This window comes from Opisthocomus hoazin, chromosome 6 (genome assembly GCF_030867145.1).
Source record: "Opisthocomus hoazin isolate bOpiHoa1 chromosome 6, bOpiHoa1.hap1, whole genome shotgun sequence".
Taxonomy (NCBI): Eukaryota; Metazoa; Chordata; class Aves; order Opisthocomiformes; family Opisthocomidae; genus Opisthocomus; species Opisthocomus hoazin.
The window spans coordinates 34,323,907-34,350,600 of NC_134419.1; the positions used below are offsets into that span (position 1 = coordinate 34,323,907).

At 43.3% G+C, this 26,694-nt stretch overlaps 1 protein-coding gene across 3 annotated transcripts in view; it reads right to left on the reverse strand.

Moving 5' to 3' along the window:
- Positions 1–26,694, reverse strand: part of EDEM3 (ER degradation enhancing alpha-mannosidase like protein 3) — a 30,947-nt gene extending 4,253 nt beyond the window's left edge. Inside the window, exons 1-20 of one of the 3 annotated variants that reach the window (XM_075422711.1) lie at positions 26,540–26,694; positions 24,122–24,167; positions 19,724–19,824; positions 16,956–16,995; positions 15,407–15,519; positions 14,547–14,700; positions 13,392–13,526; positions 12,157–12,262; positions 11,456–11,553; positions 10,006–10,131; positions 9,359–9,442; positions 7,707–7,790; positions 6,997–7,121; positions 6,336–6,501; positions 4,250–4,404; positions 3,322–3,475; positions 2,619–2,813; positions 1,690–1,855; positions 1,012–1,197; positions 102–149 (exon numbers count right to left, since the gene is read on the reverse strand). In XM_075422711.1, coding sequence (XP_075278826.1) covers positions 102–149; positions 1,012–1,197; positions 1,690–1,855; positions 2,619–2,813; positions 3,322–3,475; positions 4,250–4,404; positions 6,336–6,501; positions 6,997–7,121; positions 7,707–7,790; positions 9,359–9,442; positions 10,006–10,131; positions 11,456–11,553; positions 12,157–12,262; positions 13,392–13,526; positions 14,547–14,700; positions 15,407–15,519; positions 16,956–16,995; positions 19,724–19,824; positions 24,122–24,167; positions 26,540–26,694 — 2,437 coding nt within the window. Of the gene's footprint in view, positions 1–101; positions 150–1,011; positions 1,198–1,689; positions 1,856–2,618; positions 2,814–3,321; positions 3,476–4,249; positions 4,405–6,335; positions 6,502–6,996; positions 7,122–7,706; positions 7,791–9,358; positions 9,443–10,005; positions 10,132–11,455; positions 11,554–12,156; positions 12,263–13,391; positions 13,527–14,546; positions 14,701–15,406; positions 15,520–16,955; positions 16,996–19,723; positions 19,825–24,121; positions 24,168–26,539 lie in introns of those variants that run through there. The other 2 variants (XM_075422712.1, XM_075422713.1) reach the window with 2 other exon arrangements.

A 26,694-nucleotide genomic window follows, 5' to 3' on the forward strand; every position in this document is an offset into this window, starting at 1 on the left:
TCTGCGCAGCCGGGTGTCTACAGCCAGTACACAGGACACCAATATTGCAAGATTTCTAGGGAGTTTAACTGCATACGCCATTTTTAACACGGGATACTTACTGCTATCAATAATGTAGTTTGGAATCATTTTACCTTTAAAGATTGTTGCTGGGATTCCAAACGGAAGCACGAGGAGGGAGGAAGAAGCAGATAGGCATTACAAACTCTCAAATGCAGAGCTATCTTTTGTGTTTAGCATTTTGCTAGAGCATCTCAACCGCAGTTAGAAACAGGAGGAATCTGTAAGCAGCTAGGAAGAAACAATGCTGTGGCTTTCGGCATATCAGCTTTGCAAGCGTGCAGAAAATTAATGCTGTCCCTGGTTTACCAGAGAGACTTGTTCTCACGTGCTCTGCCTGGACAAAGCAGCGCTACGAGGAAGCCTTACGAAAGGAAAACCTAGAATTTTCTGCCACATGCCAGCATTTTAATGGGGAATATATTAGATTGCAATTTTCTTGTACTACACAAGAAAAGCTGCAAAACATCTGAGGTCAGCAGCCTGATTTCTCGTGATAACCACTTCTCCTTAGATAGGCAAAACACTTCTAATGGCCGCCTCTTTCCTTCTGGGTCCCAGGAACGTCACTGGGGAGCTGGATGAGAGAGAGGCCCTTCCAATGCAGGGCACTGCAAACCCTGACGCTACTTCTCACGCTACTTCAAAGCGGGTCATGACAAAAGGGGTTCCAAAGGAATCCAAAGGGCTGTATTTCCTCATTAGGCAAAGAGTTTTAACTTCCCAACAGCATTTCTGGATGCTAATGCTAACTTGGGGGGGGAGCAGATAATGACACATCTCAGATAATGGCTTTCTTCTGAAAAAACTAACCCCGATGTCAAACAGAAAACCAGAACTACCAAATAATGCTCCGGCACCTTCAGGGAGTGAAGAAATCATCGCTGCACGTTTCACACTGTGCCGCGGCACGGACGGAAGCTGAGTTTGTGTAAATCCCTCTGATCTTACCTCTGTCTTTTGCTTTATCGGAAAGGAGCACCTCCACAGCCTCGTACTCCCGGATGGCATCCAGTATAATGCTGCCTTCCTTGTTGAAGAGGAAGAGCATGGGAATCGTGATATCGTCTGTGTTCTTCCCATCGCCGGCCATTTGGAAGAGCGGAGCTGTGTCGCTGCTGCTTCCCTCGTTGTCATCTAGCCAGGCACAAAAGGAGAAGCAAGCAAACCTCCTGTTAGCTACACAGACGATGCCTCCGGACCACGGCAGACACTGAGCAGCTCGCCACTGCCCGGGCTGTTAAGAGGATCCCAGGCAGAAAAGAGCAAGGCAGGGGTAGAAAGCAAAAGGCCAACAAGCCAACTTGTGTACTGGCTTTCCTTGACGCTTTTCATTTCTGTCTCAGGTCTTCCTCAGCAGTTGGTAGATAGCACTATTCCAACACTCAGTGATCCTTAAAGTTAACAACTTTTAATCTGCAAAAACACTGACAATCACCCATCCCCATTCCTTTAGCTCCACTTTCTGTGCAGAACCAGACAGAACCAACACTCTCCTTAATCTTCTGAAAGCACAATTTCTGTGTTGGAGTACTGTCATCTCAGAGTCTAACAGCTCCTTGTCAGCTTTCTAGGATCTTCAAATCTGTAAAATACAGCTTACACAAAGAACTTTAACGTTTTATTTACCAATAACAATGCCTCCTATTGCTCCAGCTTTTTGAATGTTTCGTGCCTTTTCAGCAAACATACATTGGCCTCTCTGCATCAGAGCAATTTTTTCTTTCACTGCCTCAGGATTAGTGATCTCTGAGCATCCATTATATGGCTTAATGGTTGCAACAAATCCTCTTGTCTGTTTGGAGAAACAAAAGCAAACGGAAAGAGAGAATTATAGCACCAGGTTCCAGCTTGCAAAAGATTCCTACGCCTTTTCAGTTCTTCAGTTGATCTAATGCATTTGGTGTTGTCTTCTGCCAGTGCAGCCAATCTGTACCCTGAAGCTGGAGTGAAAACGACAGAGTGAAAACCTAATTCTCATACTCTGTGGATTTTGTCTACACCTTTGAACCATTATCTCTGGAAACTGCTGTTCTGTGAACTGCTAATCTGGAACTCCTCTTCTGGGCTGCACCTCACCCAACCGAAGTCATTAGGTTTTCCTACTGCTTCCAACAGGGACCACTGCCTCTGTGATGTTTTCTTCTTCCATCCAGATACCACCTTTTATAAAAGCTAGCACAAGAATAGCCTGCTCTAACTCTAAAAGGGCTTCTGCAAATTCATGGCTGACATGGCATGAAAACCCTCCCTTAAACTAACATCTCTCAAGATATGCACTGCAGATTACGCAAATTTCTTTCACAAATCGCACTGTGTATGCATTTTAAATCCTACATCATGACTGACGGCTCAGGTGCAGAGCACAGGCTACAGACCGACAAGCCACCCATCTAAAAGACTGGCACTGCTGCTCCCTGGCACTTTAATCACTGCAATTAGTTGACCACCCTCTCACTGGCCACCCTGAAACAGCATCAGTACTGCTAAAACTTAGGCTTATGCAATAAGGAAAGTAACAGAAAGCTAGGAGCAGATGACATAGGCATCTTACATACCCCTGCTTTGTGTTTGGACAAGTCCATCCCAAATTGTGCTGGTCCAGCAGTCAAGACCACCCTGCCGAAGAACGGATGCGAAACAATTTGAACAGCACGAGGAGGTAGCTGTTGCTCTTTCTGCTGCTGACTGGAGAGTTCAATCATCTCCTGCATGAACCGTAAGCCATCTTCAGCATCAAGTGAGCTTGCTGCCTGAGTAGTAAAGAAATGATGAACAGTTTCTTCTTATACGTTTGAGAAACTTGGAAAAAAAAAAAAAGTTGAAGTTCTGTTTGCTTGGACCACTGCTACAAAGATTTTAAAATACAGAGTGGATGCTCACTGGCACTCTTCCAATCATTTCCAGTAAGGAAGTTAACCTTTTAGCGTCTCCATCACACCAAAGACTAAAACCATAAAAACATCCAGACTTCCTAAACCAATGGAAGTATCTGACACCGAACGGTAGTGTTTTCAGATCCGATGCTGTTAGCTACATCACTGACATCAACAGCCTCCATTTAATTTAATGGAAGATTAGTTAAAAGTGTTGCTGAGGCAAAATATTAACAAACACCAGCCCGCTAAATGTAGTTGTGTATCCAGCTCCTGTGTCCCCTCTTCCACAGTCTGGCTGTCCCTCTGGAACCTCAAAGTGCCAAATATCACCGCTAGCAGGATTTTACTGAAAGGTTTCAAAAGGAGTACTGGCAGCTCTTACTTGCACTGCATGCTGTACTAATTGTACTCTTCCATCTTTCAGATGAATCAAACTGACTCCCATCTTCTTCAGTATCTCCAAGTGTTCAGGGTTACTGGCCATGAAATCTCTGGCTCTCAGTGGTGGTTTTGGTCCGCTTCCCAAACTCTCTTCTCTGCCAAAAGATATTGGAGACCAAAGCTTTAAAAAACAGGCTATTCTCGGAACACAACTCTCACATTATTCCTACCACTACACAATTAGAATCCTTTGGAATACTGGTGAGCAGAAGCTTCACTAGAACACAACTTCTCAGTCAAATTATCTTTTTCAAAAGTCGTTGATATTATCAATAATTTTATAGTGCAAAAAAGCACAGGCAACGTTGATAACAAAACCACCATATGCTGTCTCTCATTTCTAAGTAACCTGCATTATGGTAAGACTGACTAAAACCAGTTTTGCTCATACAGTTGCTACTCAGTTTTACTCTTGAAGTTTAATATCGAAGAGGTTGCCAGAAGGACAAACTTCCTCAGCCTTAACAGACTGTACAAAACCCTTCAAAAGAGGTGAAGTTACGTAAGGTAGCATGATTCGCTTACTACAAAGAAGAGTTGCAGAACTGTTCAAGAGACAACAGAAATTAATTTTACAAACCAGAGAGATATATTTCCTCTAATACCTGGGCTACAGTTCCCACTTGGAGTATGTGGCCCATTAAGCTCCTTTTGTTTTGACTCACTAATTCCTGCTGGAAATAAACTAAGTCTTGCTAATGATGCCAGAGAAAACCTAACGGATTTCTCCCTGTAGCGAGACTATCCACTCCAAAAGGAACACGAAAAACAGAGCAACCTCCCCTGCACCTCACATTTCGCCTTCCATGCATAACAGACTATTCCGCTCACTCCTACACTAACAAAAGACAGAAAAATATTCATCTTACGCTCTGGAAATACCCCTAGGACAGCTCTTATCCACCACGTTTTTCAAAGGTTCACGAATACTCTGAGCAAACATAGGGTCGTTCGGGAACAGAATCTGGGTGTTGGGACAGGTCCAGTCAAAGTTGCTGTCATCCAGCTCCGTGTATTCTGTAGTCTAAGATGAAAGGAACAGATCACCTATTACAAATGCAGGTTACATTTTTATACGAAGATCAACAACAGACAGACCTACCCTTCAGCAGTCTGTGTGCTCGGGGCACGGACCAGCTGAATGCAATAAGTGTCCCACAACCTACTTGAAAAAAAACCCCAACCGTTTGCAACATATTAGCTAATTAAAAATCGAGATTGTTAGGGAGCCTTTAAATAGAAGGCCTAAAAGGCTATTAGTTCACTGGAATAAACACTTTCAAGTACCTATGCTCTCAGCGTGACAAACAGCAGTCCCATAGCTGAAGAAGGCCCTGCAAGCACTATTGCAAGCATCAGCGTAGTAAGACACGACTTTTCCTGTTTATAAGAATAAATACAAACAGGATGGTGGGTCCCTACTACCAACTATCTCACAGACACTTCAGCTTACTAGCACTGTGTTTATATGAAAAATAATTTACACGTTCCATTTTTTCTTATCAATTGTTTTCCCCCATCAGATAAATTCCATGCAGGAGCAGCACACTCCTCTTCACAGCCTTTTAGCCATTTAACACATTTTGTTGACACCATTTTCAATGGATCTTTCTTACTTGTATTATGCACGTTAGCAGCTTTGACTTAAAGAGCTTAAGAAAACAGCATTTGAACAATTTACTCTACCTTCTCTATCGGCCTTTTATTAACATTTGCTGCTCTCTACAAGAAGAGAACTACCTAGGTCAGGCCAGCACTCCACACAGCATCAGCTGCGGGAATCCTGTCTGTCTCAAAAGTCTCAGCTTCTCACACTGGGAACGAAACTTAGATAAAAGGCTCCTTCAGACCCTTCAGAGAACTGCTCGCACAGTTTAAAAAGCATAGTCTCCATTTCCAAAACTCAAACGATCACAAATGCTGAAGGAAGAGCCTTCAGAGAGGGTGCAGGATCTCCATCACCAAGGATCACGAGAAACCAACCCTCTGTTAAATGCATGACCAATGTCAGACATTAACAGCAAGCAGCTAAACACTTTTCACCGTCTAATGCCACAGTCCATAAACCAGGGTGCTTTCTACTCAGTTTTAAGACTTCTCCAGGACACATGGCTCGACACACAGCGTGAGCATTCTCCTCTGATCCAGGCATTATTGTAAAACACATAGTAAAGGGCAACAGTAGAGGCACCCTAACATAAGGGAATTTACATCCCCCATGCCCCAGACACCTCTCTCTCCACTTTCTCATGCATTTTTTTTGCTTGTCAGTAGTATTATTGCCTTAAACATTAATTATATCACCTTATGGAGCCCAAAACAAAAAAAAAAGAGATGAGTATTTATGATGCTTCACGGCACAGTTGTATTACTATAGGTTATTTTGGAAGGTTAAGTAATTTATAAACCCATAAATGTTCTCACATTTACACAATAGATGCCTATTGCATGGACTAAAGCAATTAAATATCCCAAAAGCTACAGCTGTATCTTGTCAAACCGATATTGTAGCAGTCTCAAAAAAAAAAAAAAAAACAACTTTCAAAATTTGCCAAGGATTCCTGTAGTAAAATAAGCAAAAAAAACTTTTGGCACGTTGTCGCAAATGTTTTAGAAAAAATAACAGGAAATAAAGATGAAGATAAAAATATCACAGCGTGCTATTTTCAAATTTATACAGAGATGGGGAATGATTTTCTTTCTAAATATTGCTAATATTCCACAGCTTTTTTCTCAAGACTCAGCGGTGCAGAATCCAGTCATGGAAACATTATTCATATTCATGTGACTGTCACTGTTATTATGATTAAACAGTTCATATTAAATGAAGTGTTAAGACTGGTGTACTTCTTCAAACTATGATTCTTCCCTATTTTTCTTCCATTTCTTCTCATAAAATAGAGGAACTGCTTCAAATCACCATTAAAACCAATTTAAATTTGAACTGTTACTCACTGTATTTTTTTTAGAGATGGTTTGGTTTGCAGTGGAAAGCCACAGTGGCAACAGATGAGCTTCTGTAGTGAAGATATAATCTTCAATGTCGAAAACCATGTCTTCCTTATCGGCAAACAGCAGGTAAAGGTATTTAAACATCTCAGCCAGAAAGAAAGAGTCCATTCTAGGGAAAAAAAAATGGATGTCCTTTAGTCAGATCCCCTTTTTTCTGAAACATCAGTAAACAAATATTCATCTTGCTCCATCTCTGAAGACTTCGTGACTATTATTGTCAAACTTAATTCCATCAGCATTCCTTCCAGTTGGAAGAAACTGTGTTTGGAGGGAAATGATTCAGCATGTTCAGTACAAACCAGCATTATAGAAAAAACAAATCAACCTCTTTACAAGCTTCTAGATTTGAAGTATATTTTGTTTGAAAGTAATTCATCTGTTGCTCTGAGACAAAATGTTATTAAACCAAAAATATTCTTACATAACAAACTGTAAAACTATTGAAGGGGTTTATACACTATGACAAACAGGTAATTTAAGACTTGGTTATCAAACTGAAGACAGACAGCTACTCAGAAGTCAATTAATTCAATTATATGAACAGGGTAACTAGATTTCTTTTTCCATAATCTTTTTACGAAAAAAATTACTGCAGACGTTTTACCTGTCTTCATGACTTCCTGTACGAACATCCTTCATGGCAGCAAACCCACAGGGGACTCTTGCATACTTGTTCAAGTTTTCAATGAGTGTTTTTCCTACTTCTAGATAGTAAGGGTCTCCAGTAGCCTATCGAAGAAAAACAAACAAACCAACCCCCAAATCAAATATACAGCTGCACTTAGACTTACTGCACAATTAGCAGCTTCCCTTTTCCTAATACTAAGTTATTGATTCCATACCGTCTCAGCCACCAGTGAAGTCTGATTTACTAATAGTGCTAAACAGCCACAGGAGAAACTCCTGAGATGCCACTGCACTACCTTTTACAGATACGCAGATAAGCACACGGAAATACTTACAGAAACGCAAGACACTTCAGCACTGCTCTTCTCGGCAAGGTACACGTGGCTTTTGTTCTTAGTTTCTGAAATCTCTTTAAGAGAGATCAGCAAACCTAAATATCTTTAAAAATACGGGCCTGTGTCACTTAACAGTTTTCTTTGTTTCTGATTCTAGGCATCGAATAAAACTAAATTTTTAGAACATTATTTTTGATAACCAGTACTTTCATCTTGTTGATATACAGAACTGGCTCCAGTAGACGAAATAAGCTGGAGATAGGCTACTCATTCTGTACTGAAATAAAACACCAGCAAAATTCTAGGTGCTAGACAAAGTGACCAGCAGTCAGAGGAACGAAAGCGATCTCACCTTATACAAGAAGTAAGTGCTTTCGGCAAACTCCGGCCTCAAAGGATGCTGAGCCCAGTGAACTCTAAAGTCTGTGGTGAATGCCTGAGGAAGAGAAAGAACAGACAAAAATAAATGCAAGAATAAAAACCAAGCATAGGTTTATTTTGGATCTTATGTTAACTGTATTAGAACAGCTGTTTATTTTTGTCTATTTTATTTATTATTTTATTTACAATTACTATTGTTATTATTACTATTACACAGCCACGGAGGACTGAAGGCCCAACACCAGTCTCCGGAGGCTGTAAGAACTCCTGTCCAGTTCGCACATTTGAGGCCAAAACCGACACCAGTGCTCCAGCCCCCTTGGTGGGAGCGAGATTCGAGCCTGTGCAGGAGCCTGGACACCACCCAGCCCCCTGACACGTGCCCGGCAAGCGCAGCGCTGGCGAGAGGTGCTGGACAAAAACCTGTGCTCCGGACCCAGGCGGCGGGACGCAGCCCCAGCCGCTCTGTCAGCGCCAGCACGCGGGGCTGCTGCCAGCCAGCCGAAGCCGCCCGGAGCAGGGCCACTGCGTAGGGACCACCTGAGCTTTGACAAATCCCATTTTTGCAAACACACTGGACACTTCCAGTGCATTAAACTGCCACTTCAGACTGACAGATCGTAAGCAGCTGCTCCTGACAAAAGAAATACCACAGACTAGAAGTCAGCTTCCTAAAAATTTCCTGTGTCTATGTACTCACTCCTAACATGCACTGGCAAAAGCCACTTCTGCGATGGCTCACATTCACTACTAGTTCACACTAGGGTTTAAACCAAGTCTTTGCTGAAGGGGGTGGCATATTGGCTTAAATACAACCAACTGATCGTTCACAGTTTCCTTCCTAAGTACAAAGCACTGAAAAAACAACCGGAAGAAATCCTAAGGAGCCAAATCATACCATTTTAAAAGCACTCAGAAAAAGTCATTCCAGTGCTTAGAGAGCCTTCTTTGGTCTCCATTTCCACATCAGGCGAATGTGATGTTAATTAAAATGTTCTCTGACAGAAATAAGCTGACACCAGCGGAAAGCCAAAATGACAAAAGGAGTCAGAAGCTTTCGCACCTCTTCTGGGTCACCACAACACAGAGACTCACTTCAGCAGCTACACAAGCTTTACAGCGCAGAATGAACTTGCTCAAGGACTGCACTTTCAGTACCTGCAGGTGAGTTTGTGTACCTGCTTCCAAGGGCATTATGCAGAATTTCAGCACGTTCTCTCAGAACAGTTCAGCCTTCAGTTTCCCTCCCTGGGTTAATAATGATGCTGTGATCCTTATCTGCTCAGTGATGTAATAGCATTAATGCTACGACTGCATGTGCTTACACAAGTTTTGCATACTGAAATGAGTCAAGGTCAGTTCTGAAAGGCTGAAATATGAAGTCTAAGCAATTATTAGCAGGAGCTTCCTATTATTGCGTTAATTACAGCGTAACTGAAGGAAAAATATTTCATCTCCAAAACCCAGCTGCCATACATACAGAACTGCAAGTCACATCAGCACGCTGTGGAAATGCGCCTTTGGCCTTCATGACACATATACCTACTATTTTCAAATGGGCATCTGAGACTGCTCAAACTGAGGTAAGAATCAGTTCACACGATCAAAACATTACTACCTTACCTCCGGAAGAAAGTTATGCTTTTTTATAACCTGATAGAGCATCTCGTGAGTTTCAATAGCAGGTCTGATATCGCCCTTCAACACCTAGAATCCAATAATAAAATTAACATTAATTCACCATGCATAGGAATAATATTCAAAGTTGGGCACACTCACTGTGTTCAAGTAAAGCTACAGACCAATTTCTACACTCCCAGCAGATACATACGGTAAATATTAACCCCTTTCAGTGTAAGCCACAGATGTTCCATAAGAGCTTTCTAAGCAAAATCAGCGACCTCATTAAGACTACTGCCTATGTAGAAAAAGGATCTCGATTATTTACAGAGAACTGTGGTGGAAATGTGATTTAGTTTGTCTTGAAGACATAAAGGGCAGACAAACTAGAAAACTTGTCACTAGACTACCAGTCATTGATGACTAGAGTGAAGGAAGCAAATCATACAGACATACTTTTCTTGATACTCACCACAGCCAGAAATGCACGTGAACGTGCATCGCAGCACTGGAGTGACAGGAGTGAGTATGGCAATCCTCAGTCAGTGTTTTTGAAAATCAAATTACTGAGTTTGTCTTGCCAATTATAGATTCATATTTAATCGTTTACTTGTTATTAAAATCATCTGTACAGGGGTTTTAAACCTTACCTGCAATCCAGGGAAGAAAGCCAGCAAAGAATCCATCCATGTCCTAGCATTTAGCATTGGTTTATGAATATGAACATCAAGAAGCAGAGGTGGTTGGCTAATGTATCTCATTATGGCATCGTAGTGCTGACAAACATCAGAAAAATCACGATGTTATAACATCAATACATTTTATAAAGCAGATATAGATCACCAGACTACGGTATTTTATTTCAACAGAAGAACCAGTACTACCCTCCGCATCATTATTACATTTGGCAACACACAGTAGCCTCTAGTTTTGCAAACTAAAAAGCACAGTAAATACTGAAAAGCTCCACAGTATTACACACGCAACACATGTCACATTTCCGAGTAATACACAGACACAACAGCATATTCAGCAGTCATGTGCTAAACAAGTAGCTAGCACAGTTCAGGCACATTTGTTTTGGCCGAGTCTTTAAGCATATGCTAAACGAAGCTGAAATTGCTTTCTCTGAATAAGCGAATTCTAAAGTAAATGCATCTCAGGAGGAGAAGGGGAATAGGAGGTATAAAAAAACCAAGCAGCAGCTGGGCTTGATTGCTCAGAAGAACTTTAAAAGCCACTAGCTCACTTCTCAACTGCTGTCTTCCAGTCCTACACCCCCCAAGACAACAGCCCTTCTTGTGTGCTGAAGCAGTCACGAGCACATGAGCCAAATTGACAGGAGACAGTTAATAGACACAATTGAGGCAAAATATAATAATGGTGGCTGCAGGTTAGGAGTATGAAATAATTATCACACTTAAAGTGTTGCAACAGGCCTTTAGCTACTGAATTATTCCTATTTTAATACTGCTTATGACATAAAATCATGCTATGCAATATAAAATTATTTTATGATACAAAGTGTTCTTATGGGATATTATTATTTTCAAAAGAAAGGATACTTCTGTGAGAGAATAATGATGCTGACAAAGTTGCTTAATAATCTTACAAATTTAGTAATCTAAGCATGCTTTTCAGCTTGAAAGTATACTTCAGTGTATACTGGGCCTTAGGATCTGCAGCGCAATGCAAGACCCCGACTGTGATTTTCAGATCTTTTTGGCTGCTGCAGGACGGAAAGAAATTGTACCCCAGTTTGTAACAAGAGGCCCTTATGTTGTTTCACAGAAACATTTGCAGTATTATGCTCTCCAAGGTGATCTTGAAGTACAGCTTCTGCCGTACTGGAAACATGGAAAAAGGTTCAGAAGATTCCGATTTTCACTGGATGGGGTTAAACCAGCCGCTCGGATGACAGCTCACCCAAGATCAGCAAAAGCACATATTAAAGAGAGCTGGCACTAGGCACATCAGAAGTCACAGGAATTCTGCTACAGATCTCTTCCTAGGCGTCTCAGGCTAACAGCTGGCTGACAACACAATTAGCCTTCAATTTGTCTTACAGAAGGCACAAACCTGAGCAAGGTGTTCACTTACCGTGTTAAATCTTTCCAGAAAACTGTCATCTCCCAGCAAGACATAGGCTTTTAATAAATATTCATAGTATGAATCTATCCCTGCTCCAACTCCACTATCTGGAAACAGCAGTAAAAGAAAAGGTGGTTTCACTTTAAGTAACTGCAAGGGTATTTTCACTCGGTTTCATTTTGATTTTAAAGCCTCTTTCAGCAAAAGGAAAAGCCTCCTATCACTAGAATTGAGGCACAGATGCATGCAGAGACACAATACTGTACGGCTACGCCAAAGGCTTTGCAATATCAGTGCACGTAATAATAAACAGACAGGCATTGAAGCCAGTTGTTTCACTTTTCTCATATGAAAATATTTCTACTGGCTGCCATAAATAACCACAGTCCTATTTATATTTTCCCTATGTATTTATAGTAGAATCTCTGAAAATTTATCCCAATGCATTCCCCTCTCAGGATTAAAGGGAATCAGAGGACTCTTTCTTTCCAGTGAAAAAAACTAGGTTCCCTACCAAAACAGCCTTTCAGAGCAAAGCCAGGCTTCGTTGTCGCAGGCTTCTCTGCGCTGAACTTCTGTAACTCCTCTTGCCCACCCCATTAATGCTTTTAAATAGTCCAAGTAAGTGTGGTGGAAGGAGGGGATGTCAAGATTTTTTCCTTGCTCAAAACCACTTGCGGTCATCAATTCCGCGTCAGAACGCCACGCACCTTTGCGGACCCAGTCTCCAGTGTGAATATTAATAGTAACACCCACTAAGTTGCTGCTGCGCTGTCTCTTTTCCCAAATAAAATCAAGCGCTTTCCGTGCATATTCCTGCAATCACAAAAAATGCTCATTAAAGGAAACAAGACGAACCCAGATAGCAAAGACTGTTATTCTTTTGTTTACTGAAATTTAAGTTGCTATGAAGGAATAAGATGTTTCAGATCTAACAATTTTAAAACTCAGTATTACATTACATACACTTGAATCGTATGATTTGAGCCCACAGCATACAGTCACTCAGTTGCTGATGAGAAAGAACGGTGCTTGACTACACAACCACTTGCCATTACACTGTACGGTCTCAGGCAAGTCAAACATCCTTCTGCATGCATCTCCTACTCTAAAATTGTGCAGACAGACAGGATACTGGAACCTAATTAAAATCTTTCATAAAATAGAGCTTCCTTAGAATCAAAACCGCTGCGTCTTCTCAGGCGTCTCAAGGTGGAGCAGCAGCCCCTGTTCACTGGTACGCAAGTTTCAGACATTCTCTACACACACAAAATTAACTTGCAGGTAACAACCCACCCAGCAAAAACGGCTTTAAATCACCAAAGGCATGGGTGGGATTTTAGGAGGCAAGTTTTGCCAACATACACAGCACAGGCCTGGCTATGCTTCCAATGGGTTCCACGGCACGAAATGAAACACCAGGCCCGTACTGGAAGATTTTAAAAAATTCTGACCTGAAAAAGAGCTTGCCTTTTTTTTTTTGTATCAGATCAAAGAAGCCACACCTGCAAGCTTTTTCATCTAGCTTTCTGCTGACAATAAACCCTTAGCTAGGTCTTGTACATGTTCAGTGGGACTATACGAGTGCAGGGGGGTTTATTTTTTTTAAGGACCAAGTATCTCACTTTTCTTCTCACTAGTCCTGACCCCTCTACCCCCCCAAAAGCATTATCCTTTAGCTACTCTTCAGTATATTTATCTTGTTTACTTCTGCATTACTGTAACTACTTTCAAACAAAATTGCTTCCTGTGGTTTTTTCAAATCGCATTAATATTTAGAGAAAAGCCCGCAAACACAACAAATCTGCACAAAACTTTTTTGTGCAGAACAGCTAAGACATGCACCCATTTCATTAACTCAAAATTGTTTTTCCAAAATTAGAGAAATGTAACAGAATGCCAATGAATACCTAACCCAAAAAATAAGAGATCATGGAAAGCAAACCTCAAATACAGCTGTTCCTGTGAATCGGCTTAAAGCTGCAAACTCAAGGATCAAGGTACCTGCACAAGCTGTACAGGTATCGGTTTCTGTTCCTGTTCGTGCTTCTGGATGTCTTACACCAAATTTTAAGTTAACCTAGAGAAAAACAGAGATTATCATCTTTATTTTTACTAGCCGAAAGAACCAACGCTCCCGTGATAGGTCTGCAGAGCAACTATATAATCTATGCTCTATAATCTATAATCTAAGGCAAGAAAAAAGAACACCCAGCCCCCCTCAGTTTTGTTCTGCTTCACCACCCACCGTCAACTCCAACACGCGCGTAAGGTTACCCAGCAGCACCCTCAGCCCTCCAAAGCCAGAACCGGCCCAAACACCAGCTGCCTGGTTCACCGGACACTGCAACGGAGGAACACCGCCCTGCCAACCTAATGCCAGCAAGGCACGTACCAGCAAGCCAGGAGGGACTCGGGAGCTCCCCAGTACTCGGGGAAAAGACCCTCAACATCTTGGCTTAAAAACTTGTCACTAGAAAAATGTCAGTTTACTGAGCCTGTATTTTTAACTTAGGGGAAAAGTTTCCCATTAAAGCTACTTGTCACAAACTCAGTGGGTGATACACACAGGGAATATTTTTCTGTCATTCAAAGAATACGTACCATGCTTTATTTGAATGTGATGAAACATTTTACATTAAGTGAATCTTTTTAGATTACAGCTACCTTTACCCTCTCAAAAAGATGGATGTAGACCATGAATATTAATCAGTTTTGCACTAAATTCACAAGCATATGCTTGCAAGCTGATCTTTCACTGAGAGATTTGTAGCAAAACAAAAATTATTCTCCTCAGCTACTTGGTGGTACCTATCGTAGCAGGGAGCAAGACAGGAGTGTTTAGACAAGGTTTCCGCTATTACTATTTACGCACAACAGTGTACATGAGTATTTTCAGAGCTAGAAATGTAGGGATTCAGAGCGCCTAAAACTGTATTTTAAAATACTAGGTAGCATGCATTACAAATGAGCAATGTATCAGCTTTTGAGTGTTTATGCACTTAATATAGAAGTGATTCTAGAAACCCAGATAAAAAACAAAACAACAAAAATTCTGCTTACAGAAGTAATTATGAATTGCAGAAACCAGCGCACTTACTCTTGGGTAAGGGAGACCACTAGTGGTGTTAAAAGCAGGTAAAAGCTTGTAGCCCAGCTCCTTTGCCATGTGCAGCAGTTCACCGTTGTACCACTGCATATATTCACCTTTTTCTTTCAGCATAATGGCCACCGAATGCCCACCCAGGAGACCTCTAAACACAAGAGAAATAAACCACATCTCAGTAGGTATTCTCATCTCAGCGGCAATGCAGCAATCTCCACGATTCAGACCACCATGTGAATCACTACGCTGTGTTCAGAAATGCTGAGCAGATGCGACTCCAGTCACAATCAAGGCGAGCCAGCGGTATTTTGGAAGCAATTCTCACTGTTCAGAACTCAGTCCTAAACCACAGGGGAATCACTGATCCATTGATACAGTTATTCAAGAAGAACAACCAATGTCTCTAAACGGCCCGTAAGAGCGTAAGGCTCACCTGCTCCGCTCCCGCTGTGAGCAGCAAGCCGGAGCCGAGACCTCCAGAGGTCCCCTCCAACCTGGAACAATCTATTACCCTAAGTATCAAAATGTTCCATCTGTTAAATCAAGTATTGAACAGGGTAATTTGTAAGGCAGTTTCCATTAAGAAAAACACTGCTACGTCCGCATGCACAATTTTTTTTAATCAAAAAAAAACCAGGCCTGCGGCAGTGCGATGGGGTCAGATTGATTCAGTGCCACTGCTTCGGTTCCTGCCCAGCATTTCAAAACCCTTCTTAGGGCAGGTGCTGAGCTACACTAAGTGACAAAGGCACAGCTGTTTTACACAAGAAGAAATAGCACAGAGAGCTATATCTTAACGACATTTAGCAGCAAAATACATATTTAAGAGTTTTGAAAACACAAAAGTTACTCACCCAAGGACTCTTATGTTGGTTTCAAAGACAGATACAACTATGTCGTTATCTAAATTAACATCCTTTATTACTTTTTTTACAGCCTCTTCAAACTCTTTGGTTTTATTTAACACCTGGAATACAAAGGTACGAAGATTTTTAGGTTCCAACAGTCACACTCATGTGTAGAAGAACAAGTGCAATGAACTAAAAGCATTTAACATGCCTCAGACTGCCATCCTGGTCCCGCAGGGGCAAGCTCTGACACAGCGCTAACAGACACTGGTATTACTGTTTATCTCACGAGACACAAGAGAGAGAATAAAAGCTGTGCGCAAAGAATACAGTCACTGAGAATGTACCCAAACTATTACCCAGGGGTTTATTTGTGTGCTCCCTCCCCTGCTCCCGCGCCCCAGTGGCAGCGCGGCAGGGCTCGGTGGGCTGCAGGCTGTATCTGTGCTGGCAGAGCAGCAAAGCCTGGCCTGCCCGTGTCTCCCACTTCCCAAGCCTCCTATCCAGGGACTAAGGAGCCGCATCCCAAGGTCCGTGAATCCTTCCAGCAGCCTTCCTCCTCCCAACAGTTTTCTCCTTGTGCCCGACGAACAGCCCAGGCACTTCCTACAGATTTTCTTTCACACTGACTTTCTTTTAGTTCCATCAGTCTTTGAGAATCTTTGTGACTTATCCAATTTGTTACCGTGAGTGTCTTTAAATTCCACAGGTGCTAATCCTGCTCTAAAACAAGAAGACAATAAACAAACCACAATAATCCGAGTGTCTGAGAGAGACTGGGAGTTCCAGGTTCCACGTTTTCACCGTTTGCGGCCCCGACTCAAGAGAGCCAGGGGCCATCTTGCAGCACACCATAAGAAGGGCGTTACATTATTCACATACCTAATTAGCACTGCCAGGACTTTCAAAACCATTTAGATTTGTTTACCTGGAGACATGAATGGCCAAGAATTCCTGATTTCCAAACTCTGTTTTATGATGACAAAATATTTTATGATGACAAAACATGTCGGAGGGATTAAAATCTAACAAGAAGTAATTTATTAATGATTGGAGTCCTTTAACAAGAGATGGAACATAAGTTTGGCAACATTTCCTGGCAAACATGCCCAGGGTTGCGTTTTTCTTTAACGTATATTTATGGGCATACAAATTCATCCATGAAACATGTACATACAATTTAAAAACATAAATAATTCAGTAAGTATTAGGAGATGTTCACCTATAAGTCAGCATGCGGCTTTAGACTATAATGGGAAGCCAACTCATATATTTGTGTTAAGTTAGAGCCCAAGAAAAGCAAGGTAGGAAAGCATCCATGAAATGCAAAGGAACCGGTCTAGCTCTTTCTGCAGCACACCCCAAACACCACCAACGCAGCCCTTGGAAGCTCTCACGAGCAACAGCCACTTGGAACAGGTGCCCAGAGATCAAAGGTGAAGACAGATTACTGGCTTTTATCTGTCATTTAACGAAGCAGCAATCTAAACACAGCTCTGAACAGCAGAAGGCAGTTTTTTTGTTTTATCAAAGTTTATCAATAGATAACACCTACCACAAGAGTGTCCAAGGTATCAATCAAGGTCAGTGAAAATCTATGAAACAAAGTTTAAAACAGATTTACTGTAAACTTCTATGTGTAGAAATGAAATTATTTTAAATAGTAACCAATACCATGGAAGAAACTAAATCCTCACAGATAATCAGGTGCTAAAAAATTCGTTGTATACAATGTGTTTAATATCAAAACACCCTGCTACGTTTCTTCCCCTTGTTACTGACCAGAACAGGAGCTGACGGAAACAAGCCATGATTACAAAGCTACCTTTAATTACTGCAAAGCTTTCAAAGTTCTCGGAAGCAAATAAAGTTTTTATTTCTAGTCTCCAAACAAATCTACTACAAGATCCAACGGAATGGTTCAAAGTCCGTTTCCAGTATCGTTTTCTCTTTCCTTTTTTTTTTTTTTCCTCCTCATGAAGTATGCTGCCTTACTCAGCGTGATAACAAAAACGTTTATTTAGGAAGATGAAAAATCATTCCAAGCAAAACTTCTCCTCTCAGAAACTGTTCTAATCGCCTACTTCAGAAAAAGCTGCAATTTGCTGCAATCCAACTCAGTGTTCGAGTCCTGGTAAAAGACTACAGAGCATGCTGTTATTTGGTTACGGAGCTTCTCAGTGGGACAGAACAGATGAGGAAAAGGTACGACATAGGGCGGGGGGGGCTGAAGGTACGCAGCAGCTTCTGTCCTCGGACCCAGTGACCAGACCAGCGCTCTTCAGCCTGCACAGCCAAAGTGTCATTATACGAAAACTTTAAAATTGCCCGTGGCATGAAGGAAGCGATGAGAATCTGCTGCTCGCAGTTTCTCACAGTAATTTCACCTGGTGCCCTTCAGCACTAGCAAGCAGCAGACTTAAAGAACTACTTACTCCGTAAAAAAAAGAACATCAAGTCAGATACCTACTGCGTGAAACAGGAGAATCACAATAAGGCTCGTCCTGTTCATGTAGTCTTCTCTAGGCTTGCTCTAGTGCATACCAAGTGGAGCGGACCTTTGGCCTAACCCGACAAAATTGCTCTTATATTGAGAAACACATACCACGCAGAGAGTAGAACTTACAGAATCTGTTGGTATTAAAATTGGAAACTTTGGAAAGAGTTACAACTGCCTACTGCAGAACTTACAACTGCCTACTGCAGAACAAGCATCAAGAATTTAAGCAAATGTGCCATGTTTGAGACCCTGTAGGCAACATGTGACGGTGCATGGCGAGCAATTAAAATCCTAATTAAGTGGTCATATATTATGATATTCTTTAATTTGTAAAGATACAATGGCTTTCAGTGAGTGTCATTCTACAAGAGAGAGAGATTGACTAGTGGCTACGCACACCTGCATAGCACACAGACAGCCTTTCCCACACCACAGCCCTCGAGCAGGCTGGTGGGCAAGCGTGCTCCCTCGCCTTCCAGGGCAACGGCACCGACCACGCCGTCTCGCCCCGGCATCTGGTGAGCGCAAAGGCTTGCACGGAACAGGACCGACAAGCCAGCTGGCAAGAGAGAGCGTTATATAAGAAATCTGATAAATAATAACAATATAGCTGATTGCTAGGAACAGAAAAGAAAAAAACACACTGTTCAATGCACCTAGGGGGCTGAAAGGTATTTCTACTCAAATGATAGTATGCTACTACGTAAAAAAAGGTTATTAAAAAGAATGCACGACCAGGGTTAAAAACACATTTTCTTGATGGTTCTTTCTCATCAGCCACATCTCTCAACACCTCCATGGCAGCAGGCTTACATAGGAATCTCTAGACTAAGGAAATCTTTTACATAACAAAAAATAACCAAAATTACATGCTCAATGTCACAGAGTGAATTAGAAGTAGTATTTAAGACTAGGACTCCAGCTTCAATTAACACTATTCTGCTTAGGGACACTAAGGAGTTATACCTATTAAAAAAAAAAAAACAAACCCGGACCTGTTTGTTACTAAGTATTTGCTCTACAACCAAACAGCACACATACAGACAACATACCTTGTGGAACAAAAAAATTGATTACAAACACATTTAGAACAATTCAACTTTGTCTTTGATTGTTCGATTTAAGATGGAGAAAAACAAGGCCTTAAATCTACATTTTGCCAGCCAAAGGATCAGTATTTTGTATTATAAGCTGTCTTAAAAGGAAAAATATGAAGAATTTCCATGTCTGATATAACGCTTTATACTTTGGCAGAAGCCTCAGGCTACCACGCACATGATAATCACTTGACTAATTATGTTTCCAGAGAGCTTTCTACTGAAAAACAAAATAAGAAAGCATTTTAAATATCCCTTAAGGCCAGCGTAACGGATAGGTTTACTGGTCTGTGCAGCTTATAACCCCTATTTAGTTGTCAAGCTTACTAATACCATAAATGACAGCTCACATTTGGAAGGCTTTCCTATGGAAAATACTTGGAGAATGATTTAAAAACCCCTATCTTTGGATCTCACTCAGGTCAACCCTCTGTTTCCAAGTGAGGTACGATTTCACATCAGTTAACATCATGGGAGGAAATAATAAATGTCTTTCTGCCTAACTTGCAAGAAGCTCACAATTAGAGCTTTCTTTCCAATAGCTTCTCTCCCACCCCTATAAGGGAACTTACGAGACAAATTATGGATTTGTCTGCACCCACAGCATCTTTTTCAACAAATGTAAGTTTCTGGACATGTCAACTGAAGAAACAAGTTTTATGGGCTGCAAATTGTACTTAGACTCCTAGATGTTTACATGAGACAGTAACCATTTCAAACACTGACTTTCCCAGGGCATCATCCACATCCCCTCGACTCGGTTCCTGACCCCGTACTCGTCCACGACAAGTTAAAGGCATGAGCTCATCAGCTGGATACGCGTGCTCCTGTGGGGAAACAAGACACAGGAGTAAGTCATCACAGTTTCAGCCGTTTCAGCAAACCCTCAGAGCCCGTTACAAGGAAGCCCAATTACCCCGTACATCACAAAAACTGCATGACAACGGCAGACTCTCTGAGGTGGGAAGAGACTTCTGAAGGTCTTCTTGTCCAGCCCCTCTGCTCAAGCAGGGCCACCTAGACCCAGTTGTCCAGAACTGCATCCAGACAACTTTTGAGTCTCTCCAAGTATGGAGACTCCAGAACTGCTCTGAGCAACCTGTGCCAGTGCTTGGTCACTGTCATGGTGAAAAAGAGCTTCCTGATGTTTCAGTCTGGGCCCGTTGCCTCTGGTCCTGTCACCGGACACCGCTAAGAAAAGCCTGTCCCCGTCCTCTTTACAGCCTTACTTCAGGTTTTTATCTACATGGGTAAGATACCCTGGAGCCTTCTCTGCTCCAAGCTGAGCAGCCCCAGCTCTCTCAGCCTGTCCCCCCCAGGAAAGAGCTCCAGCTTCTCCACCATCTTTGCGGCCCTTCGCTGGGCTCTGCACAGTGTGTTTACACCTCTCTTGTACTGGGGAGGCTGGAACTGGATGCAGTGGTCCAGGTGTGGCCCCACCAGAGCTGAGCAGCGGGGAAGGACCCCCTCCCTCGACCTGCTGGCGATGTTTTGCCTAAAGCAGTCCAGGGTCACACTGTGGGCTCCAGGCCACCCTGGTGCCCACCAGGACCCCAGGTCCTCTCCTGCCCAGCTGCGTTCCAGCCGGGTGGCTGGATAGGACTGAGCTGTGGACAGAGCAACAGCAGCTCTTTCTCCTCCTCTCTCTCTCCAATCTCCAAGAGAAGTCTGGAACAACCAACGGCACATCTGAAAAACCCCCACTAATTAACTTCCACAGTTAATTGTGTGCCTTCTGCAACACGGCGCACATGACACTTCCCATTATGTTTCTTAGGCGGAAGTTACCATCTCAAAGATGAGTTTAAAACCTAAAACTAATGCCGGCATTATCAAGTGGTGGATGCTTCGTGGAGAAATTAGATTTTAAACTCACTTTGGAAACATTTCCAGAAGAACACAGGTGACTCAGGGTCACAACCAGTGACAGGTAAGAGAATTCACACAGGTAAAATAAATTGGTGAATCGCTACACAAGGCATAACAAAAAATAACATTAACAAAAAAATGCTTACCAAGACTGAGCCTTTCACAAATATAACTTTTTAAAGAGAGACATTGCTATCGTTTTTTTTGCAAAGCGACGGTTACTTTCCATATTTCTAGCAAAAGCACCCTGCAAAGCAAGCTGTACTGTAACATGATTTCTCATCAGTCAGGCAGAAACAACAGAAGTGGCACCGGTGCCTAAGTCAAGCACACCGAATAAAACACCTGTTCCTGTCCCCACTCCAGCCAACACAAGTCTTGTAGGTTTAAACTACCACCAAAATGGAATATCAAACGAAACGGATGTGAATTTGAATTTCATCACTGCACAATAGGTTTACTGAAAAATTTTCAGGGTGGCCACTGGCATTCTAAAGACGAATCTTCAAAGCACCCAGTTTCAGCGAACATGAATGAAGCGCCTCTCCGTCAGCGGTCCAACGTAAGTGACTCGGGATAGAGCTTCTCTCTCGATTTCAGCAGGAAGCTGCCTGCTGTACTGCGCCCTCCAATTTTATTTTTAGTGGAGAACGGACATGTGGCAGGATAAAAAAGTTCAGTTGCTGCACAGAAACTGCAAGTAAACACATTCAAAGTCTTTCCAAATATATGGTACAAAAAATAATCTGTATTCAAACATGAAATAGAGAGGAAAAGAAAGAACATTCTTCTATAAACAAACAGCTTTTGCAGCAACTTCTTTTGAAACTGATGGTTTATTTCCCAGTCTACCACCCTCCCAAGTATTTTGGTCTTTGCACGACTCTTTGTTCTCCATAACTACAAAAGCCTGAATCTAGATCATTTTAATACGGCTCAGACGTTTCTGAATATCCGTGCAAAGTATTCAGAAAAAGAGATTAAAGAAGTACATGACAAAACCAATGTCAAAAATAAGATCTCTGGCTTAAATTACGGAGGAAAATAAGGTGACAAAAATTCTGGAGAAAACAGACTTTTGGTCTTACAAAATCACAAGGAACTAGAAGCATCTTGAACAACAAAAGTCCACTTATTCTCTGTCCAGAGCAGGACAGGCCACTGGGTCAAGTGGTTTCCCAACTCGTAACTTGGCCCCTTTCAAGTAACCTCAAAGGAAGGTAGCAAGAGCCGTTAACCACGGCACAAATGTTACAACAGCATCCTTCTGGAAAACATTATACAACCGGAGCTCACGAGACACTCCGGAATCTCTACACATTCTGATTGAACAGATGATCCCATTGCCTGGTGTCAGGACTGTAAATTCAGGGCAGCAGAGTACTTGAACAATGAAAAAAGGCGCATTGCTACTAGTGCTGTAAATACCTGCTGGCCTAGGGACTGATACCGTCACGCATTCTTTCTGACAGTCAAGAAGAAAAAAAAAAATCCTGATTATTGCAAATATTGTTGAAGGACTGAAAAAACCAGCAGGTTTTTTACTCAAAGCTCCTGTCAACAACTGAAAAAAAGACAAGGGAGTTTCCCCCTTGCATGCAAACGTGAATTTTCAGTCTTCTAAATACGCAAGGCTAAAACACATATGAATAGAAACAGAAAAATCAAAACTTTTCAGCTGGCCGTTTCAACAGCAGCTGCAAAACCATTTAATTCTCTTGCTGTCAGAATCAAGTCCGATACCATAATCTTTTCTTCAGCTTTAAACAAAGAACTCGTATTTCTGTTTGTTTAGTGCTCCTGCGTACGTGGCAAGTAAATATCCTTCTGGCTTCAAAGTTTCCAGGATAGCTGAAGTCATTCTGCTCTTTCATCCAGACTTTTCTTGCTTCAGATGTCGCAAGACACCTATGAGTTTCCAAGTTAGCACAAGTAACAGCAGGAGCACAGCTCCTTTGTAACAGCGTATAACTTTTTATCCAATTTTGCCGAATACGTAACAGTTTTCACTGCAGAATGCCACGGGAAACCCCACTCCAGCCTTGTTCATGGAACCAGGTCCCAGGTAGCCAGCTACATATTCTCACCAGAAAGTCTGACGTTTGTTAAACTGCTAAGGTGCCAAAAGCAAAAGCTAATGTTACAAAGGAAAAACAACATCCGCTTTGAAACTACCCTTGCTTGGCTTTCCAGCCATTAATTCTATAACTCTCATGTACTGTATAAACCTGTCACTCTCACGCTTTTCAGTTTGTATTACGTATCACAGCGTTAAACCATAATACAGAAACTGGGGCACGTAGCAAGATGCTGCCGAGGGAAAGCAGTTGGTCCCACAGGAACTGGTGCAACTTAAGAGAGAGAGGTTTCTGCAACAGCCACAAAGAACATACAAAAAGGTTTTAACATAAACTCCGTAAGAATGCACCTTTCATAGTTATCTTCTTCATGTTTACAGTTTCTCCTCAGAAGCTTATTACTTATAGTATATTCAAAAGTAATTATTACTTGAGGAAAGTCAGTCCACTCTAAGTAATTCCTTAAACACATCTAAGCTAAGCTGACATATTTCAAGGTTGATCAGAGCGCAGAATGGCTCACATACCCCAGACATGAAGACATCTGCACAGAAAATCACAGGTCGCGTCCAAAGAAACCACAGTGAGCACGGCTCCCTGTCACACGACAGTCACGCACTCAGAAGAGGCAACAACGAGTAGCGATGACACCAGGTCCCCTTTTTGTTCTACAGTGTCTGTTGGTAAAAGAGCTACCAAACCGCAGCTAACGAATCTTACCGCAGAAGAAATACTGCACATCGTTTTTACCTACAAAATGAGTACCAGCAGTTTGTATTCTCCAGAATCTGGCGACTACAGACAGACCTTCTTTAGCTTCCTTGTCCTAGTGTTTTTAGGAGTCTGAAATTTCCAGCCAAATCCTTCAAAGGTGAAAAACGCTCACAGAGTGATGCCAGACAAACTGGTTTGCGAAAGACCAGGCACAGAGTTACCACCAGCAATTGCTAGCTACCATTCCGAAAGCCATCATAACCCTCCTGACACTGCTCTTCCCGAACGTAACACTTGTTCATTTCTTTTTAAAGGCTATACAGGTGCTCTCACTTATTTTAGCTTTGTTTTCACCCCTACCCCCCTGCTACTTCTATAGAACATCATGTACTGTACGTTGCTTTCTGTCCCAGGTCAGCAATAACAACTCCGAAAAAATTCAACAAACGAGTATTTTACTTACCATATAATTGCTGTACGCATGATCAAACATTTCTAGCACTTGGTTTCTAAAAAAGAAAAAAGAAAAAGCATTAGTGGTCTGCCTCACCATGGCCTTTAACGGCAAGTTGCGTGACACTTCAATATCCGAGTATCAGTAACAGGTCCTCTACTAATGTACTGTACTCACGTAAAAGAAATATAGCCTAATATTATTTCCTAGTTCAGCTACTTTCATTCACTGCAGAAAGGAGACAGTCTTTCTTCAGCTAAGGTGAAATTAAGTGTTTGGGGATCTCTTTCAGCCTCCTGTGCTTCCCCTCAAACGGCTGTAGACATGACCCACACATCCAAGCTAGAACTGGGACACATTCCATGCTCAGTGAAAAATGGCAAATAGAATTATGCCCTGCTTGTAATCACCACTACTAAAACCAACTGACACAGCATGAATTCGTGCCCATGGTTCAGAAAGGCCCACAAGTTACGAGGTGCACCTCTTCCTTCCATTAGGAGTCTTGGCAGGCAACTACTACAGAAAACCCTTGTAGATATACTTCTTTTACATGTTTGAAAAGCTGTCAGGGTGAGAAATGCTACCATATAAAAAAGCACTGGGGTTTTTTTGAGAGGCAGAGCTACTTCCAACCCTTGCTGTTCTACTGAGGAGCACTGCAAGGCAAAAGAGCACGCTGATTTCTAAGCTGCCGTCACCGTAATTCACAGTCTCTGCTGCTAAGACTGAACATAACAGAGACAAGAACAGCACAGTTACATTCTAAATATCTGATTCAGTTCCATGACTCGGAAATTCAAGAAGTAGTTTTAGCTCATCAAATGGGTTAAGTCATCAACAGAGCAGAGTTCGGTGCTTTTCTCCTGTACTTCACAGCCCACCCCCAGTCTGCAGGGCTGGGCTCCACTGCAGCAGACAAAACCCCAGACTCTGGCACGCAAGCGCCGCGTCCAGGTGAATGCTGCTCTCAGTGATGTGGCATAAAGCTTCCAAGGGCTTCTACTTCTCTACACGCACTCACATTTACAGGGCATTTCCTGCAGCATTCCCGTGACTGACACCATCTCGCTGTTGCACGAACACATGGGTTATCTGCCGTTATTCAGCAACGACCCAGCTCGGTGCCCCCAGACACAAACCGTGGCGAGACGTTGCTGCCTGTGCCTGGGGCATCAGCGGGTGCAAGTCACGAACAGAAAAACTTCAAACCCAATTGATGGATGAAATTCAGACTCCTTCTGTAGTCACACGAGGAAACGTTCTATACACGGGGTAGCCTGAGAACCCAAGATGGAAAACCTCAGCAACTAAACATCACCAGAGTTAAATATCAATTTCTATCTAACGAGTAACAGCCACGAGAGTATGCAGAGCGTTTCTCCAGCAGACTTCTCGCATCGCGATTCTGCGCAGCTGCCCAGCTGGGAAGAGCAGGATGATGAAACCACCCCGGTTGTATGCCCACATCATGATATAGAACCACAGAATGGTTTGGGTTGGAAGGGACCTTAAAGCTCACCTGGTTCCAAACCCCTGCCGTGAGCAGGGACATCTTCCACCAGCCCAGGTTGCTCAGAGCTCCACCCAACCTGGCCTTGAGCACTGCCAGGGAGGGGGCAACCACAGCTTCTCTGGGCAACCCGGGCCAGTGTTTCACCACCCTCACAGTGAAGAATTTCTTCCTAATCTCTAATCTAAATATGCCCTCTTTTAGTTTAGAGCCTTTCCCCCTTGTCCTATCACTACACACCCTTGTGAAAAGCCCCTCTCCATTCTTCCTGTCGGCCCCTCCAGGCACTGGCACTGCTCTAAGGTCACCCCAGAGCCTTCTCTTCTCCAGGCTGAACAGCCCCAGCTCCCTCAGCCTGTCCTCGGAAGAGAGGTGCTCCAGCCCTCGGATCATCTCTGTGGCCTCCTCTGGCCCCGCTCCAACACATCCATGTCCTTCCTACCCTGGGGGCTCCAGAGCTGAACGCCTGATCAGATTTGCCTCAGGAGCTCCCGCTCCGTGCGGTGCCACACGTTGCCACCTACACCGCCATCTCCACCCTTCACCTGGCAGCCGTACCGGCAGCGGCCGGGCCCGAGGCAGCCCACCCCACGCACGGGGAGGCAGCAGGAGCACGCGTGGACGTTCACCATGTGTCACGGCTCCCGCCCGCTCGCCCGCTCCGGAGCCACAGCCACGGGTCACCTCTGGTCGCTCTTACCCACAACCACGGGCCCTGCCAGGCGGAGCTCCCGGGTCCCCAGCCGGGACCGGGGGGGGCAGGAGGTCCCGCGGCGGGGCACGCTCGCAGTCCTCAGGCCCGGCCCGGCGGCAGCACGGATCCCCCAGCCCCAGCACGGCGCCGGGCTCGGCCCGGGCCCCGCCGCCGCCGCTCACCCCCTCCTCCCGGCCCGTCCCGCCGCGGCGGCGCTCACCCCAGCCGGCGCTTCTCCTCCCGGCTCATGGCCCCCGCGCCCGGGGCGGCCGCCAGCACGGAGGAGGCGGAGAGCAGGCCGAGGGCCAGCAGCTTCCACGGCCTCCTCCAGCGGGGCCCCCGGCCGCCGCCCGGGCCGCCCGCAGCTCCGCTCAT